The 19,582-nt window shown below is 37.8% G+C and overlaps 2 protein-coding genes across 3 annotated transcripts; one reads left to right on the top strand and one right to left on the bottom strand.

Annotated features, from left to right (window-relative positions):
* On the bottom strand, nucleotides 791–6,459 carry LOC109725929 (probable xyloglucan glycosyltransferase 6). Of its 2 annotated transcripts, none has more exons than XM_020255333.1 (5): nucleotides 5,620–6,459; nucleotides 3,775–4,083; nucleotides 2,759–3,049; nucleotides 2,236–2,349; nucleotides 791–1,823 (listed from the first exon to the last, which is right to left on the bottom strand). In XM_020255333.1, the coding sequence occupies exons 1-5, from the start codon at nucleotides 6,367–6,369 to the stop codon at nucleotides 1,182–1,184; spliced, it is 2,106 nt and encodes a 701-aa protein (XP_020110922.1). In that variant the 5' UTR covers nucleotides 6,370–6,459; the 3' UTR covers nucleotides 791–1,181. The 2 variants fall into 2 exon arrangements, with proteins under 2 accessions (XP_020110922.1, XP_020110923.1); XM_020255334.1 differs by having other exon boundaries at nucleotides 2,765–3,049.
* On the top strand, nucleotides 11,742–19,118 carry LOC109725456 (kinesin-like protein KIN-12B). Its single transcript, XM_020254648.1, has 16 exons — nucleotides 11,742–12,130; nucleotides 12,233–12,370; nucleotides 12,461–12,544; nucleotides 12,652–12,777; nucleotides 12,861–12,920; nucleotides 13,009–13,062; nucleotides 13,154–13,246; nucleotides 13,625–13,720; nucleotides 13,872–14,017; nucleotides 14,476–14,625; nucleotides 15,230–15,359; nucleotides 15,464–16,486; nucleotides 16,993–17,091; nucleotides 17,194–17,346; nucleotides 17,624–18,424; nucleotides 18,562–19,118. The coding sequence occupies exons 1-16, from the start codon at nucleotides 11,813–11,815 to the stop codon at nucleotides 18,871–18,873; spliced, it is 3,783 nt and encodes a 1,260-aa protein (XP_020110237.1). The 5' UTR covers nucleotides 11,742–11,812; the 3' UTR covers nucleotides 18,874–19,118.

The following is a 19,582-nucleotide window of genomic DNA, read 5'->3' as shown; positions in this document are numbered from 1 at the left end:
AAATTTAATGATAATTCCATTCGCATTTGGTGTGGGATTATTGGGGTGTCACACCAGAAGAGGCGATGGCTGCGAGTTTCGATCATACATCCGACTTCACCACGGCAGGAAGAGAAAACGTGCTTTCGCATCGCAGACGAAGTTCAGGGCAGCAGTCACAGCAGTCGAAGGCCGTATGCTTCCAACCGCTCCCTGTGTCCGATCGCCAAGTTCGTGATGAACCAAACATGCCCTAAATGTCCACGTTCACAGTTTGACAAGGTGAGGCAGTTCGCGCCAGAGATTCGGTGAAACAAACAGGCGCCAAGCTAGTGATGCATAAGTTTAAAAGTATTTTATATACAATACATTAATAACTAACAAAAATAGTTTCAGAGAAAAATTTCCCACTATATATAAATTTCATTATTAGACTTTCCACTTACACTCAAACTAAAGTTTGTAAAAAGTATAGATTGCAATTTTGTTTTCAAACTAAAGGCTCATGACACTAATTTATTATAATTTTTACCTCGATTTTTTTTTTATTATTGCAATTAAATCCAACATCCAATCAGCAATACATCACCATTCTAATTGACTTGAACTGTGAGACTTGATTTCAACAAGGCATAAACTTCGAGTCAAAAATTATAATAAATTGAAGTTGTAGAACCAAAGTGTCCCCAGCCTCATAGTTTGGGGATGAAACTAGTGATTTGACCATTGACAAAATTGTAGAACACAACAAGAAAATGTAACATGTAAATTAATATTATATATATGGGAAAAAAAGGATTGCACAGCTGAGTTCAATCTCAATAAATGAAACAAAAAATATCACATTAATTTAGTGATTTTTTGAATCAAATAGTTATATTAAGGTACAAGTTCAATCTCAAAAAATAAATCAAATACTACATTAAAGAATAATTCACATCTATCTAAGAATGGTACACAAACAAACAATGAGAAAAAGAATGAGAATGGAATGATTTTGCATCCTAGCTATTGTGATGCTCCCAATCAATCAATCAATTAACAATTTACTTTCTTAATAATGCACAACAAATCTCAATGAATTATATGACCTTCCCTCATTGTTTTACAGCGTGTGACTTACGAGGGGAGCGCTTCTGGGTAGATTAGATCTTTTCTTGATGCCTTTTTATTAATGAACATCTGAATATGATTGGTATGTTTCAGCTCACCTGCTCACCGATCAGATCGAGCCCGACGATGAGAAAAGTGATACCTTGAAACAGCAAGAAGTAGAAGTGGATCCCTTGGGCCGACAAAAGGCTTCTCGCAGAAGCAGTTAACAGTATAAATGCAAAAGCAAGCTCTTTCCTGTACAGCCGATTCTTCTTGATCTTTTTGGATTTCTTATGCATCTCCAGTCTATTTAGATCTGCGAGACCTGATTCAGAGGAAGCTTTATGGAGAAGCCCCTTGCTTTCAACTTGGGGGGCCGAATCATTCCCAGAAAAGGAAAGTAAATCGGCTTCTGATGATCTCCCCAGCTTCTTGGTTACGATCCATTCGTAGGAACTCCCGAATTTGAACAACCCAGAGACCATCGCGTTGAATTTGGTGACCGACATTGTATTTTCAAATAATAGATATGGGACTATAAATGGGAAGGATTTTGGAGACGGGAGGATATTTACTACAGACATGATACCAGGTACGTAACATATAACCCAAGCGGGCAATTCGGCTTCGGGTAGAAACATGGTTAGTGGGAGGATGATGCAGAAGAGTGTGAAAGAATAGAACGGGAGTATGAGTTTCCGTAGGAGGAAGAAAAGGAAGATCAAATTTGCCTTCTTAAAGATATTTACCTATAAAAGGAGAGGAGAAAAAAAGATCAGTCGGAGGCATAGGCATATGTCGACGGCATTTTTAGCTTGTGCAGAAGAGCTGTTCGAGTAGAGTTATATTTTTTCATTAGAATCTCTTTACAGATTCAGAAATTCTCAGTGCTGCGGAAGCAAAAGCTTCTCCAAGCACAAGCTGTTTGGAGCTTCTACTTCAGGGTGCCAAAAAGCTTATTTTAGCTTCCAGCCACAGCACGAGGGCCATACTCTTTGTTAGTAAAAATACCTAGTTTCTCAAAGCTTTTGCGTTTCTGAGAAGTCATTCAAGCAGCCAGGCCAAACAGACACTCACACAAAAAGTTTAAGCAGGGACATTTTTAATGCTAAGTCTATTGATCTATTCAATACATGGGCTCGACAAGTATGGAAACATCACCTTCGACTGAAGAATGTCAAGAAAGCATAAGCGGAACAGCTGCATTGGGCCAGAATGCCAACGGTATTGCTGCTTTTTGTAGGCCTCATAAGACTCCGGGAGTTCACAAAGACACTGCATATAGAATGGTATAAAAGATTTAAACATCTATGATGGTTTGTAGTAGAGTTGTATAAGACTGATATTTTACAAAAAAAAGTCCCTGCAAAATCATGTACTTTCATATTTATTCTTTTCAAATATGATTTTCATATATACCACAGGAAAGTGCAGAATCTTTATGAAAGTACTCTTACTTTAGCTTGCGAAGCCATTCAATTCATGGGAGAGAAGTTGGTTTTGTGTTAGAATATGCATTTTGCACAGAGGCACTTTTGTGGATACAAGGATATATGAAAAAATTTTAAAATTATCTTTTTTAAGGATATTCATGAAAATTCAGATTTTACAGAGATGTTTTGTATATAGATAAGTTAGCAGGGGCACATATGTAAAAATCCGTATAGTAATTAAATCGCCAAACCTTTACGTCATTTAGGAATATGAATTTCCATCCACAGAGGTGAGCGCGGACGGCAATATCCATGTCCTCCACAGTTGTTCTTTCTAACCAGCCGCCAGATTCTTCAAGTGCTTTTATCCTCCATACCCCAGCAGTTCCATTGAAACCAAAAAAATTAATAAAGATGCCATTGACCTGCTGTTCCACCTCAAAATGGAAGGACAGGTTAATGTTTTGCAGCCTAGTGAGTAGGTTTTCATCCTTGTTGACAAAGCCCCACCTAGTTTGTACAAGGGCCAAATCGTCATTACCCTGTAAATAGAACGGGAAAAAAAGAGATTATATCAGGGAGATTCAAAATAAAATTATCCCTAAACATCATATAGTTTGATCTGAAACTAAGTAAACAGAGGAAGTGTGAATTTACCCTTCTTAATAAAAATATTGTTGTACTTTCTATCTGATTCCTAAGGAAGGTAAAACGCTATACATGCGTAATAAATAAGGGATAATATGTAAGTTTTGATATTTTTTGGAGCGCTTGTTCTACATTTAGCCATAAATAAACATTACCTCTAAGGTTCACAGCCTGGAAAGCAACATAAATTTTAGATGCACTGACTAAATCCCAAGGAGCATATACAGTTCTCTTATTAGCATTTTGCTCACTGGAATTGCACGTGTATTGTAGGAAATCATGAATAGATGTGTCTGTACACTTGACTGTATCAGCTGATCTAAATTGTTTATAGACTAGAAGATTGCAGACGGAAGAATAAGAACTTTTCTAGTTGTCATGTCTAGATAGCAGTTCTGAATGCATTAAAATGCTTGAAACAAATAAGCATATCCCCAAAACTTAATATTACTGTTATCTCTGGGTAAATTTAAAAGCAGGTTCAAGAATGTTCTAAGAATGCAAATATTGAAAAAATATTAGGACTAACATTCAGTAAACTGTTATTAAAACAGAGAGAGAGAGAGAGAGAGAGAGAGAGAGACCAATAGAAAAGGACCCAAACCAAAAAACGAGCTACCTTAAAATGAGGGATAGTCCTTTTCAGGAAATCAGGTGCAGGCTGGAAATCAGCATCAAAAATTGCGACAAACTCATAATCCTTCACATATTCACAGCTCATAGCAGACTTGAGATTCCCTGCCTTGTATCCGGTGCGAATGAGTCGATGCCGATACACGATGTTAACACCCTTTTGTTGCCACTTCAACACCTCCGCTTTTATAAGAAGCTGAACGTCCATATCATCTGAGTCATCCAAGACCTGGACTAGCATTCTATCCCTTGGCCAATCCTGGATACACACTGCTGCTATAGATTGCTGGTATACCTGTTGTTTTATAATAAGTGTTTAGCACTAAAATAACTACCATATATATAAATTTTTACATATACATCCCGAGAAATCATCTATTCACATATATACCCTGGCAAAACTAAGATTTTCATATATATCCCTATCAAGTGCTTTTTTTCCCCTGTCAAACAGCCTATTTATCTTAATTTGAGGAATCATCCAATTCTGGGAGGAAACTGATTTTGTATTAATCTCATTCGATTGTATTATTTCACAAGTATGAGATGATTTTAACAAGTTAATTACTACCATCTCCGTATATGATTGCATTATAATCATCCTTGGTTAAATTTACTAAAAGTAACTACACCAAAACTATGAAGATAGTGATATTATTCTATGCAACACCATCTAGTAAAGATAATGCCTAACAGTAAACTTCTCACGATAGTATGATGAAGCATGCAAGTTTTACAAATTAATCTAAAAGCAATAAAAGCTTTACCATTTCCTCTACCATTAAACCACTTTTGCAATTAGTTGAACTTCATTATACCCATATTGTTATAGTGTTTCTCAACCACCACACCTCAAAAGTGGTCAATATACAAAAGAAACATGACATAGCAAGACATAGTAGCAACCCATGTCAGTCACAAGCAAACAGATCTCATGTTATGTTTCAGGGGGAAAAGAAAGGCATAATGTCTTATAACATGAGAATTTTAATTTGGGTACCCGCCCTCTCCTTCTCCCCCCCGGTCCCCCGAAAAAAAAAAAAAACATCAAGAGCTTTTTCAACCCAAACATGATGCTATTTATAACTCCTATAATCGAAATGCCAAATAATTAATGACTGCACGAGAAAAAATAACTCCTACATCAAGCACACCCTTGGCGTGCTCTTAAAGTAACAAAGTCCACCATTGTGGACCAACAGCATAAGTTTCCAAAAATGACAATGCATCAACATCATAAGGTAAACAAGATTTTCCTCACCTGTTTCATTTCTCAATTGTCGACTAGGCTTTAAAAGTAGAAGTATATAAAAATACAAATGCAAGCAGAACGAAGAAGCTCTAGAACTCATCATACAACTATACAAGAGTGTTATTAGCAACTAATGTGAACTAACCTACAATTTAAATGATATGAAATAATTATGAATAACGATGTCTCTAGTGAATGTCGAATTTTTGCAATTATAAAAGTTGATGTCAACAAATTTACGACGCTAATGAATGCAAGACCAAAATGCTTCCCTGTTACTGCATGATCTAACATACGGCAACAAATGCTTTGTCTAATTCACCTTATAACAATAGTTTTGAGAAGGTAAATTTACAGTTGCACATATAAACACTTTATGGTCAAATTTTAGAACAGCATTATAATCATAAAGAGCTCAGGAGCTCAAGCTAGCACACATCAAGTTACTTCATGTCAATTACTCAAAGATCACATCTTCGGTACCAAATTAGCTACAACTCCAAAACTTTAGTGAATAAGATCAGATAAAGTCATAGATAAAAGAAGAAGAACTATGGGGAGGAACCTACATCTTCTTACCTCCCGCTCGTTGCACATTGGGATCTGGAGCAACACCATGGGATACTCCTTATCACTTCCCGTTTCTCCTCCCATTTCCCCTCCTCCCTCCACATCCCCATTCCCCTCGCTGTACTGTACGGCCGCTACGGGCCGAATCCCCCGGGCCCTAATGTAGATGCACAGGAGCATGAGCACGAGCCGATCCACGGATTGGACGAGGAAGAGGACGATGCACACGTTGGCCACGGCCTGGAGAGGTGGCGCGAGGTAATTGGCTCGAACGAAGAGCCAATTGGCGTAGAGGACCTCGAGGGCGTGGGCGGAGGCGTAGGACGGGGCCTCAAAGTGCCATCCGCGGGCGTAGGCGGCGAGGTCGAGGAGGAGGAGGGCGACGGCGAGTGCGAGGAAGGCGCGGATGAGTCGGTAGAGACGCGGGGATGGCTCCGGCGAGCGCGGGGCCGAGGAGACGCGGCGCGCAGCGGTGGCGACGAGGGAGAGGAGGCGGAAGGGGAGCCCCGCGGCGGCTGCGGCGGGGCGGCGGAGGCGGAGGAGGAGGAGCCCCGAGATCTGGCCCGCGCTGCGGCCGCGCCACTTGGATGCGGCGGCGGTGGGAGTGTCGGCGCCGCCACCGTCTCCGCCGTCGCCGTCGCCGTCGCCGCCGGCGGAGGCGGCGGGGGAGGAGGAGGAGGGGGCCTCGGGCGAGAGGAGGCGATCGCGCTCGCGGTTCCACCACTCCTGGAACTCGTAGTTGGGGCGAGGAGGCGGCATGGAGAGGTAGGGTTTTGAGATCGTCGTCTTCGACCTCTCTCTCTCTCTCTCTCTCTCTCCTGCGATCGCGTTCGATCGATCGCGTCGTTGGGAGAGGGAGGGGCAAAATGGTAAAAGGGCACCGGTTAGGGGGAGCGGGTTCCCTACAAAACCGTTTGTAGAATTTAGTACGCACAGGTTGATCCGACCGTTTATTGACAACGTGGTTGATCTGCGACGTCTATATTAAACGGTGTAGATTATCTCTACGTATAATGAACGGTGGGATCAACTTCTCGCCCGGTGAAATCTACGATCGTGTTGTACCCTTTTCATCCGAGACTAGAGGGCGCGGGTGTGACGTGGCGGGAGGGTAGTGGATCACATGTGTGATGACGTCAGATAAGGGTTAAGGTGGGCCCGGTGGTCAAGGGGGTTAGCTGTAGCTAGGTGATACAAAGGGTTTTTTTATTTTATTTAATTTTTTTTTTAGCAGGAGCTTTGGAACGAATTATTTTTTAGGCTTAATTTGTATAAAAAATTAGGCTGAATTATAAAAAAAAAAATTAATGTCAACATCCGCTTTTTTATTTTTTCTTCTGTCATTTAAAAATCTATAATTTATTTATTTAAAAAATAAAAAATATTCACAAAAGTATATTATGACAAAATAACCAAATTACCCCTTATCTTCTTCAGGATGGGCGTGGATGAAGAGATGGGCGAAGGCAGGCAAGGGTGAGGCGGCGAAGGCGGACGAGAACGCGTGTGTGGGCATGAACAGAGAGGTCGGGGAGGGCGAGGCAGTGCGACCGAAAATGAGAAAAGATGAGAGCTTCAGGAGTATTTTAAATATAAAAAATATGATACAAACAAAATCCTAACGGAACACTCACGACGGGGTTACAAGTGAATATTTTTTATTTTTTAAGAGAATAAAGTGTAGGTTTTTGAATGACAGAAAAAAAAGTTAAAAAGACGGGTATTAACATAAAGATTTTCTATAATTCATCCAAAAAAAAATTATTTTAAAATTTTGTAAAAATATATCTTTTTTAAAACTTGACAGATTTAATCTGAATTTTTTGCTATCTAATGAAAATGCACCTCGTACGTGCCCATCTCACCCGTATTTCTTGATATACGTCTAATATATTGTACTATTAAAAAAAGACAAACAAGGCAAAAAAAAAAAAATTCTTTTTCTATTTTATATTTTATTGGTCTTTAATTTTTTTTTCTAATCCAACATTCATTTCTTTCTACAAGTTATTAATCTCCGTGATTTATTTCAATTAGTTCGGTATAATTGTTTTTACTGAAATTGACACGTGATTGTGTAGCATTAATCCAATTTTAGAAACAAAAAAAAAAAAGAGACTCTCTTCAAACACTCTTTGATTCTTCTTTTTCTTCTTGTTTTTTTTAATTATTTTTCTCAATTTCTTATTCTTTCTTATTATTATTTTTGTTCTTCATTCTTCGTATCATCTGCTTTTCTCTATTTTATATATTTTGTCTTCTTTGTTTTTATTTTTACTTTTGGTTTTTTTCATAATTTTTTTTATCATCTTTTTCAACATCAAGTGTTTGGTACTATCGAGATTTCCGCCGTTAAATTTAACCTTTTGACTATTTTCATCCGTTAGATTGTACTATTAAACCAATAACTCACTCAACCTTAGGGGATCCAGATCATTTTAATCGTACATTTTTCTTATTCAAGGGCCGAAAATCTAATAGCACCAATAATTTGATACTATTGATAGTATTTCAGCCTAGTTCTATAAAATAAAGTTGGACTGCAGAATTATAGCTATAATATTATGATATTCAGAACGTTATATTACGTACAAAAACAAATAAAATATTTGCTCCTCGTACTTTTCTATCGCATATAATGCAATCTCCTGCAATGTAACACATATTGAATTTAGTCACGAACAACGAAATCATGGACCGTAAGAATCCAATTGAAATAAATTATGTATATTAGAAACTTAATTTCCAACAAAGAAAAGAGTTAAGAACCCAACTAAAAAATAGGAAAATGGTTGGGAACCAAGAGTGTAAGTAACCCTTGTATTTTTTAAATGCTTCTCCTAGGCCCTTAATTTCATATTTTAAGTAAAAATAATAATATATAATCAAATATTTTAGGTATAAAAATACAAGTAAATATTTTATATTACTTTTATATTTTTCATGACTAGATCTTCACCTTTTTATCATGTCATATTGGAATTGGTTTGGTATATTTCAAATGCTTCTTATTATAAGTGAATAGATTTTTCTCTTGGATGTGTGTTTTATTTGAATTTTTCTGTAGAGTATCATTTACAGAAGGAAATTTGTTTATTTGAAGAAGTATTATATTTTAAAAATTTTAAAATTTGAAGTTTGAATCCAAAATCCAAACTGCATAATCAGATTGCAAAACACGTCAAATCATTCTCAGATTGAGACTAGGATCAGATCGGACGATATCTACTATGTTTTCATCCTAAGGCCCATTTTTTTCATCGAAGGCGAAGTTCATGTAGAAACAGACTTTCAGCTGAATTAGAACTCGGATAAAAGTTACTTTTCTTCGTTGTTGTTCATTTGTATAGTTATGAAATTAAAATTTTTCCAGTTTTACTTTTTTTTGGCAGAAAGTGAATGGCGTAATAATTGAAGGTGCAAGAGAAGTGTTAATTTTTTTTTTTTACTAACTTTTGTCCCCGTGATTGATTTCGACCTGGTTTGGGCGGAAGTCTATTTTGAAATTTTTGATTTTCAATGGAAAATGACATTACTATGAACCTAACAACGGAAGTAGGCATTTAATACCAAAAACCGCTTTGTACCAAAGATTTAAGTGCCGTGGCACGGGATCGTGTCGGAAACTTGCCGGCACTGTACGGCACGATGCGTGCGGAGCCGTGCCGGTCAAAAAAATTCTTGTGTGCCGACACATAATAGCATGGAATATTTATTTTCTTTAGCAACAAAATATTTTAACTATTTATTATGTCTTTTTATCACATCTTTTGAACTTTATTGAGAAAATTACTTACTAATTTAAAGAATAGAGGGTTTTGAGCTGTGCCATCAGCACGGGGTTTGTATCGTACCGGTATCTTGTTGGCACGGTACGGTACAGTGGATACGGCCCGTGCCGATGGGCACTTAAAATCTTGCTTTGTACCATTCTGTAAACATCAAAGTATCAATAGCAACTCAGAATATAAATAAAGATCTATTTATTTATGATATTATGTTGAAATTATTAACACATTAACGGTCTTCGAAAAAACTTTTTAAAGGATATATTAGTTATATTTTCAATTGTGGAAATTTATTTTGAACGCCAAATAAAGGATAGGGATGTAAACGGGGCGGATCCAGAGGCGGGAAAGTTTCCCTACCTCCCACTCTATTTTTTATCGGGACGAGACGGATTCAGAACGAGTTATTTTTTATTTTCTTTTTAGCTCTCACTTACCGTCCCATTCATGATGGATCGGGGGATGGGTGGATTTTTGGCGGATTAAAGGAAGAAATGGATCTCGCACCTCCCGTTCTATTTATTTGGTGGATTGAGATGGATCAGAGCAAATTATATATTTTTATATTTTTTATTTTTATTTATCGCTTCATTCAAAGCGGATCAGAACAGAAACTCCACCAACCGAGATCCATTTGCATCCCTTATAAAGGATGAGCTCCATATGTAAGAACAATACTACTATTATTACAGTATGTAGGGATGTCAATGGGTATGGATATCCGAAATTTTATCCCAATCCGAACCCGAATGAAACGGATATATTCAATACTAAATGGATATGGATTCGGATATGGATATCAAAAATAAAAATCCGACGGATATGAATTCGGATATAGATTTTGACTGTACCCGACCCGAACTCGAACCCGAATCCGATCCGAATTCGACCTGAACCCGAATTTATTTTGTATTTTATATATATATATATATATATATATATATATATATATATATATATATATATATATATATATATGATGTTATATTTGAATTTATATTTTAAAAGTTTAGATTTAATATAATATATTTTGAAATATTGAAAAAAAATAATTATTTCGGGTTTAAATTTTTAGGTTCAGGTTCGGGTTTCGAATTTTTGGTCGGGTTTCGAATTTTTGGTCGCGTTCGGATTCGGGTCTCGAATTTGAAGTCGGATTCGGGTTTAGATTTTTAAAAATTTACTCTGAATCCGACCCGTTGACATCTCTACTGGTATGTCTAAAAAAATTTGTTGGAAACGATCCAATGTGAGGTAATTCAATTCCTTCATCAATCACATCAACCAATCACATCAACGACACGAATTTCAAAGGACAAATGGAGCGATTCGAGTTGAGCGTTACCAACAATATTGTGCGAATCTCCAAGCAATATGAACGGTGACCTCGCATTAGTGGCTGTTCCAACTTTTATTTATGAGGCAATTACTTACGTACCTTTGAAAATTTTTTGATTTTGTAATTTATTTTTTTTTAGAAGGTTAATATTAAAAATTTTTTTTTTTTTTTACATTTCAACCTATTTCAAATATATATTTAGAGTTAAATATTTCAACATATTTCAAATATATATTTAGAGTTAAATATTGTTAATAAACGATTAACAATAGCTGTTATATATATAAAATTATTATTATCGACTTTTCTTATTTGCTCTTTAAGTTAGGAGTACAAAAATTATTTTAATTTTTTATCTTTTTAAATATACCTTTCTATCATCATTAATATTTCTTATTTGTTTTTAAGCTAAGGACAAAAGAGGCATTTTAATTTTTTTTTAAACTTTAATAGATATTTAACTCACATTTAACCTATATTAATTTAACGGATGGTAACTACAGGGGTATTTTGAAATAACGATGGAACATGTGAGAAGTATATTGGAATGAAAAAAAATAGCGATAAATGAGATATTTCTGAAGTTTTGAGGGATATATAGGTAATTATTCTTTTATTTTTTTGTTTTTTTTTTTCACGCGGATCGCACACGAAGCATGATTGGGCCCAAACTTGGCCAAATTGGGCCAAAGCTGGCCCGGTCCGGTCCGGTTCGGTTCGGTCCGGTCCATCTTCAGGCCTATACTAGTCAACGGTGAGCGAGGAGTCTCCGCACCGCGCCCATCCATCACACACTCCGAATCTGCCCTTGAAATCGTATCCAACGGTCCAGATTAATCCGCTCATCCGGTAACTTTCTTTATTCTCACGCATAGTGATCGTACTGTAGCATTTTCAAATCCCGTAAAATCATAAATAAATAAATTCAAATGACGATTCTACCCTTCCCTAATTTCAAATCGCTTCCCCCTTTCGCCCTCCTCCCCACGCTCTCAACGTCTCTCTCTCTCTCTCTCTCTCTCTCTCTCTCTCTTAGGGTTTCGATCTCTCTCTCTCTCCTCCATTAGAGATCTCGATGAAGGCCCTCTTCCACTCGAGGAGCGGGAGGGCTGCGGAAACCCTAACCCCTTCCTCCCAGAAGCAGCGCCCGCCGCGGGTCCCGAAGGAGAACGTCGATCCCAGCCCCGCGGCGGCAGCGGTGCCGCCGCCGGAGTCGTCGCCGTTCCGGTCGCCGTCGTCGGGTGGCGCGAAGCCTCTCGCGCCGAAGAACCGGAGCCCGCTCCCGCCGCGGCCGCCGCAGGGGTCTTCGAACCCTCTCAAGAGGAAGCTGAGCTTGGAAACCCTACCGGAGAATGGTGCTCCTCCCGCATCGGCTTCAGAATCTGGTGTCCAGGTTTGGTTTTGTTCTTTTGTTGTGGATTTGACCCGATTAGGTGCTAAAGATCTATTCTTGTAGACACTTCGCTTGCGTTTGAGATCTTTGTTGGGGTTTCAGGTTATTGTTCGGATTAGGCCTCCGAACGGAGAAGAAGAAGAAAGCGACCTCATTGTGCAGAAGACCTCGCCGAACTCCGTCTCGATTCTTGATCACACCTTTACTTTCGATTCAGTCGCTGATGTCGGATCCACGCAGGCGAGTTCTCATTTCATTAATTCCAAGTTAAAGCTCCCCATTTACCTAAATTCTGATGCTTTAGCATTCGCTCCTTGAATCGTGTATCAGGAGGCTTTATTCCAGCTTGTCGGGATTCCGTTAGTAGAGAATTGCCTTGCTGGGTTCAACAGTTCTATCTTTGCATATGGGCAGGTTGTTTCAGCTTCAGTAACTTAACATCTTGTTGAAAATTTTCACATCTTAATTTGATAACCGCGAACCTGGAACTTATCTTGATTTATATTTTTTTTCCTGAAAAGACCGGCAGCGGGAAAACTTATACGATGTGGGGACCGCCGAGTGCTTTGTCCGAAGGCAGCTCATTAAGCAGCGAGCGAGGATTAACTCCCCGCGTGTTTGAGCTGCTGTTTTCTCGGATCGCGGAAGTGGGTAGCTGTAAAAATTATATTTTTGTGGCATATGGGAAATTGATTTGGTTTATGTTTTCTAACTTATGTTTTTACCGTAGGAGCAAGCTAAGCATTCAGACAGGCAATTGATTTATCATTGCTGCTGTTCTTTTCTGGAGGCAAGTGTACCGATGCTACTTGAATAATGCATGCATTTGTTTTATTTACCTGTTTTTTCTGGTTTATAAATCGTCGCTTGACTTGCAGATTTATAATGAGCAAATAACGGACTTGTTGGATCCAACACAAAGGAACCTTCAGGTTAGAAAATATATTGAATTTGTTTTACTTTGTTTTCTGCTCAAGTACTGCTCTTTCTCCGTGTATACTGATTTGGCTCATGCATTTTCAGATCAGGGAAGATACTAAAGTTGGTGTCTATGTCGATAATTTGACAGAGGAGAATGTGTGCACCATGAAGGATGTAACTCAGTTGTTAATAAAGGTGTGGATGAGAGCGTCCTCTCTTTAAGGATAATTAAAAGTTACAATTTTCTTTTTTTGTTTTATATTGCTTACGACTACTAGTGTTTATCATCCCACTCTTCCTGCTACTCGTGCGTGTTTATGAGTTAAAATTGGTCACTAAGTTCAACCCTTAATCTAACAATTAAATGGTGCATCTTAAAAAATGAGTTTGCCTGGTATTTACGAAATCTGAATAGAGCTGATCAACTTTAGTTAGTTTTGGCTAGTTTAATTCATTATGGCTAAAATTTGTCTAGTTTCATGCAATAAACTAGTTCTAGTGAAAATCATGAAATGAAGATATCTCTGTTTGCTGTTTATTTGGTTCATTTACACTATCTTGGTGATATTGCAGGGATTGGCAAATAGACGAACAGGCGCAACAAGTGTAAATGTAGAGAGTTCCCGTTCACATTGCGTTTTCACTTGCATAGTCAAATGCCAATCCAAGGTAATAGTCTACTATTGCTTGTGGTAAGATAAATGGTTAGTTGAATAATTTAAACACATTGTAATCCGTATAATGTAATCAAAATAGGCTGTAGTTTTCCTTTTAGTAAAATCTATCAAAACGATCTCCCTTTTTTTGGCAATTATTGTAGAACACAGCAGATGGTTTCAACAGCTTAAGAATTAGCAGAATCAATTTGGTTGATCTTGCTGGATCGGAGAGGCAAAAGCTTACAGATGCAGCTGGAGAGCGTTTGAGGGAAGCAGGAAATATAAATCGTTCACTTTCACAACTTGGGTACGATTTCTGTAAATGGAGCTTGCCTTGGTTCTGATGATTATATGTTTCTTTTGTTGTAAGATTGATTGATTGACCTTGTAGGAGTGTAGGACTTAGTTTTGACTTAATAATTGCTTGTTCCCGTAAAGAAAATCTTATGAATATAATTCAAATGAAAATCTTGATTTATACACACACACACACACATATATATATATATATATATATATACATATATATATATATATATATATATATGCATGTATGTATGTATGTATATATGTATGTATGTATGTATGAACCACCATAACTAAGATCTCCTCACCATATTGTCTATGGTAAACCAAGTTAATCAAGTGCTAACCAATGCAATTGGCCGACAATAGAATGAGTAAATTTGAGAATATTCCCATAAAATGATGGCATGTTTGAAGCTACTCGATTTCTGCTAATACTTATATATTCTGTCATTGCAGGAACTTAATTAATATCCTCGCTGAAGTTTCACAGTCCGGCAAGCATAGGCATATTCCTTACCGTGATTCCAAACTGACCTTTTTACTGCAGGAATCTCTTGGTGGTAATGCGAAGCTGGCAATGATATGTGCCATTTCACCGTCTCAAAGGTAATTCTTTGGAATTTTGTTGTGCCTTCTTCTGTCGTTATGGGTGTCTTTTTTTTTCTTGGGTTTTCTTCTTCACCCTTTTCTTTTCTTTCTTGGGGTGTTAAAAGTACATCCTGTGTACTTTTCTATTTATATATACGCCCCTCTTAAACCTTGATTATCATATATAACCTTGAAAGTGCAGTTTCTCACAAAATACCTGTAAGTGAGCAGTTCAATTCATCGGGAAGCTTGGTTTTGCATTTTAAAATCTTTTCTAGGGCCATATCTGTAAGGAGCATCTATATACTTACAAGTTTGCAATCCAGCTTATGGCAACTTTTTAAAACATGCATATGTGGCTATATTTAATTGACAGGTGTGCATGAAGTATGAAAAAGTAGGCATGATTTACCAGGCTAAGGGGGGAAAAAATCCAACATTTGAATGGCATTTGATTTGTAAACATTTTGGTTGTAAGCATAGAATTACTCCTTTTTTAGTAGAAGAGGTATACATGAAAATATGGATTTTCATGGATGTAAGTAAACTGGTAATTTTGTGGGGAGTATTTGTATGTAAATATTTTCCTTTTTGTGCTCTTACTGGAAATTACTAAATGCAGCTGTAAGAGCGAATCCTTCAGTACTCTTAGATTTGCGCAGCGTGCAAAGGCCATAAAAAATAAAGCAGTTGTGAATGAAATTACACAGGATGATGTAAATGTCTTGCGTGAGCAGATCCGACAATTAAAGGTATAAATATTATCATCTTTTTTTTTCCTTGATTAGATATTACTCATGAACCAAATTTTTACTGCATTATACTAGAATTATTCTGATAATAAATGTTCTAACAGGACGAACTTCTAAGAATGAAGTCCAATGGGGCTGTGGCCGCAGAAAATGGAAGTTATTCGACAGGATGGAACGCAAGGAGGAGTTTAAATCTTTTGAGAATGAGTTTATGTCGTGCTACGGGATTACCCCCTTCAAATAAAGATGATAGTGATGAAGAGATGGAAATTGATGAGAACGATGTTGAGAAGCCTTTTCTTCAATTAAGTGTACAACCATCTTGTAGTGAAGAAGAAGTACCTTCAAAATCAGAGAACTTGGGGGAAGGAAAATCCTCTCCCACCTGTAAGGGAGCGGTTGGTGATTCTGAATTAGAGGGTACGACTGAAGCCTTGCGAAGGTCTGCTCAGAATGAGCATGAATTGACCGATGAGGAGAAAGTTCCTGAAGTTGGCCTATTTTTGGAAGGAAAGGGTTGTGAATTCCAGGACATGGTGTTGGGGGGAGATTGTACTCATGATATGGTTGCAGACTTGTGTACTGAATCTTCTCACTCTTCAAGTTCCATCACAGCACCATCTTCTAACCTTAGTATTGTGCCGTGCCAGATGTCACCGGTTCTTCAGCCGCCTACATTGAGCATCTCACCTGTTTTGGAGAATTATAGTAGGAAGAGTCTGAATACTTCGTCTGCAATATCTGCATCCCAGAATAAGATACCAGAAATTGCAAATTTTCCAAATAATTCTCCAATCAGAAAAAGTAAGAAGTTTCGCTCCTCAACCGAACACCTTGCCGCTAGTCTTCGCCGTGGCCTTGAAGCTATTGAGCTTCACCAAAGTAGTTCGGTTTTAAGGAGGTCGTCATTCAAGTTTCCTGTTCAGTCGGTACAGAAGGTTGATGTTGGTATTCAAACGCTTGATTGTGAATTAGAAGAATATTTACCTGTAGCTACTTGTAGCTGTTCGAAGAATGAAACTTCCTCAGATGAAAATAAAGATATTGGCAACAGCATGAATTTGCAATTAGTTCCAGTTGATGGACCAGTGCCATCAGATAAACCAAAGAAGCAACAAGTTATTAAAGTAGGTCTCAACCTATCCATTTTAATACCTCTGATTACTTGGTGGATACCTCTTATTGTTTATTTTTTGTGTTTTTGATTTTGCTCAAGTTTTTTTTGTGGTTAAAGTTATTCAGGGATAGCATTCTATAACTTTTCTATTGCTGAGCCTAAAGATACTTAAGGATAGCCTTCTATTTTCTGCTATTGTTAGGTTATATTCTAACTCTTTATATTTATTGGTTTTGTTTCACAACAATCATGAAAAACAATAGTAGTTTTTTATTTGTTTCTTTCATTCTTTGTGTGAAAATGATGGTGACTTTACAAACTAGCCGACTATTGCAAAAGTAAACCTTCAAGTGCATAGAACTTGAGGGGAAAAAAACAACGAAAAGAAAACACGTAAAATGCCGGAGAGACCGTTAAAGATTTATTTTTCTGTTGCGTTAGGATGTCAGGTTATGTAATTTAGGTTGAAGTAAGAGTAAGTATTGCAGTAATATGAATTTCTTCTTATCTTGGTAGGCTGTGGAGAAGGTCTTAGCCGGAGCAATCCGACGAGAAATGGCACTGGAAGAGCATTGTGCAAAGCAGGCTTCTGAGATTTCGCAACTACACCGTTTGGTATGTGTTCTTTTTTTTTTTTTCCTTCTGTATTTTTGCTTCTTATTCAGAACCTTTAGAAGCAAGAAATTATTAGATGTCCTAATCACCATTGATTTTCAGGTCCAACAATATAAGCATGAGCGGGAATGCAATGCGATAATTGCAGAGACGCGTGAGGACAAGATTTCCCGTCTTGAGAGCCTTATGGATGGTATTTTTTCGACTGAAGAGTTCATGCATGAAGAGTTCGTCTCTTTGACAAATGAACACAAGGTCTTTCATACCATAGTCTTTCGTTGTCATCTTATCATCCACATTGATTATTGTTTGAGTTGTTTAATACATACCCCTGCTAAATTATCTATTGACCTATTTATCCCTGCAAAACCAGAGCCTTTACATAATATAATGCCTTTCAAAATCTTACTTGTACCATTCAGTGTACCGAAGCTTTTCTACTGCACTTCTTAGAAGTAAATATGTATAAGTAGATGATTTTGCAGAGATATGTCCATAGAAGCCCCTAATTTCTTTTCTATGATAAATACAGCTTCTAAAAGAGAAATATGAGAACCATCCCGAAGTTCTGCAACTAAAAATTGAGCTGAAGAGTGTTCAAGAGGAGTTGGATCGATACAAGAACTTCTTCGATTTGGGCGAAAAGGATGTCCTTATTGAGGAAATTCAGGATCTACGAGACCAATTGCACTACTACATAGATTCCTCTTCTATGTCAAATCAAAAGACCAAACCGGTTCTTCAACTGACACACTTTAATGAGCCCATATCATCTCCTCTAACTACAATACCTGAATCGAACGAAGAGAGTATCGATATTGCAAAACTCGAAGAGGAGAGACGGCAATGGACCGAAGCAGAAAGCAGATGGATTACACTCACTGAAGAACTTAGAGTCGAATTGGAAAAACATCGGTCTCTTTATGAAAAATGTAGGCTTGAACTCGATTCTGAAAAGAAATGCTCGGAGGAGTTAAAAGAGGCACTGCAAACAGCCATGCAGGGCCACGCACGGATTTTGGAGCAGTACGCGGATCTTCAGGAGAATCATATGGATTTGCTTTATAGGCATAGAAAGATAAGCGACGGTATTGAGGATGTGAAACGAGCGGCGGCGAAAGCCGGCGTTAAGGGGGCGGAATCTAGGTTCATTAATTCTCTTGCTGCTGAGATTTCTGTACTGAGGGCCGAGAGGGAGAAGGAGAGGAGGTATTGGAGGGATGAGAATAAAGGGCTTCAGGCGCAGCTTCGGGATACTGCTGAAGCTGTTCAGGCCGCCGGGGAGTTGCTCGTGCGGTTGAAAGAAGCAGAAGAAGCAGCTGCAGTTGCTCAGGTACTCGACTGTGTGCTAACTTATATTTCTTAGACAAGATGTAGGAAAATTTTAAAGCTTCTGTTTCAGCTTATTCGAATTTGTTTTGGTTCTGTAAACATAGTACATGCTTTAATATTCAATCATCCTTGTCACAGAAGCGAGCAATGTTAGCAGAACAAGAGACCAAGAAGGCGCGTGAAGAGATCGATAACTTGAAGACGAACTACGACAGAGAGATCGCCTTGCTGAATCAGTTCCTCGCCGAGTCGCGATTGCCCCGCGATGCTTTAAGACCTACTGAAGCCAATGATACTAACGCAGCCAAATACGACGAAGGCGGCAGTCTCACCGACCAGCGGTGGAGAGAGGAGTTCGAGCCGTTCTACCAAGGAATGGGCAACAACGCCTTCTCCAATGGCTCGGATCCGAAATCCTGGTTCTCCGGTTATGACCGATGCAACATCTGAAGCAATGTTTCTTTTATTGTGGCAAAAGAGATGAATGTATTGTACACTCTGTTCTTTTGGTAAAAAAAAAAATCATCTGTTGTAGATTGGACATAACTGTATCTTCAGCTTCTCACTGTCTATGAGAAGCAATGTTTGTTTAGATTCTCAGTATATTGCATTTAAGCCCTGTAAAATCTGGAATCATGTGGGCTATTTTTCTTGTAAACAACCCGTAAAGTAATATATTTTTTTCTCTTTTTTTTTTTTTTTCAGTTTTGATTGGTTATAAATACTAGGGGTGTCAACGAGCCGAACACGAATATGTTTAGTATCGAGTCGAAAAATTTAGCTTTTGTTCGACTCAGAACCGAATATGAGCTGGCTCAGGAACAACAAATTAAAAGGATTAGAAAGGATATTTATAGGAAATATAAATGAGTTTTTTTTAATTGAGTTGAGCTTATATTTAAGTTGGATTAAAAATTAAATAATAAAAATATGTATTATATATATAGCTATTTATTTATATATGTAAATACAAAATATGTGTATTCGAGTTGTTATCGAGCTGAACACGAGCGATCTGACCTCGATCCGTGTTCAGTTTGTTGAAAAATTTTGCTTGTTGAAAAATTTTGCTCGTGTTTGATCATTTACTAAACTACTGATTCGATCTCGAACTTATTTTGAGCTGAACAAGTAGCTCGGAAACAAACAAGTGCCTTGT

The sequence above is a fragment of the Ananas comosus genome, linkage group 20, assembly GCF_001540865.1.
Source record: "Ananas comosus cultivar F153 linkage group 20, ASM154086v1, whole genome shotgun sequence".
Taxonomy (NCBI): domain Eukaryota; kingdom Viridiplantae; phylum Streptophyta; class Magnoliopsida; order Poales; family Bromeliaceae; genus Ananas; species Ananas comosus.
This window is presented reverse-complemented; position numbering and strand designations above follow the sequence as displayed.

Bases quoted from the DNA above. Each gene is read 5' to 3' on its own strand.
- LOC109725929 (XM_020255333.1), bottom strand. From the start codon at position 6,369: ATGCCGCCTCCTCGCCCCAACTACGAGTTCCAGGAGTGGTGGAACCGC. The intron at 3,050-3,774 runs GTAGCTCGTTTT...TTCTATTTACAG, and splicing joins GGACTATCCCTCATTTTAAG to GGTAATGACGATTTGGCCCT. The intron at 1,824-2,235 runs GTGATGTTTCCA...CTCCTTTTATAG, and splicing joins TTGACATTCTTCAGTCGAAG to GTAAATATCTTTAAGAAGGC.
- LOC109725456 (XM_020254648.1), top strand. From the start codon at position 11,813: ATGAAGGCCCTCTTCCACTCGAGGAGCGGGAGGGCTGCGGAAACCCTA. The intron at 12,371-12,460 runs GCGAGTTCTCAT...ATCGTGTATCAG, and splicing joins CTGATGTCGGATCCACGCAG to GAGGCTTTATTCCAGCTTGT. The intron at 12,778-12,860 runs GTGGGTAGCTGT...TTTTTACCGTAG, and splicing joins TGTTTTCTCGGATCGCGGAA to GAGCAAGCTAAGCATTCAGA.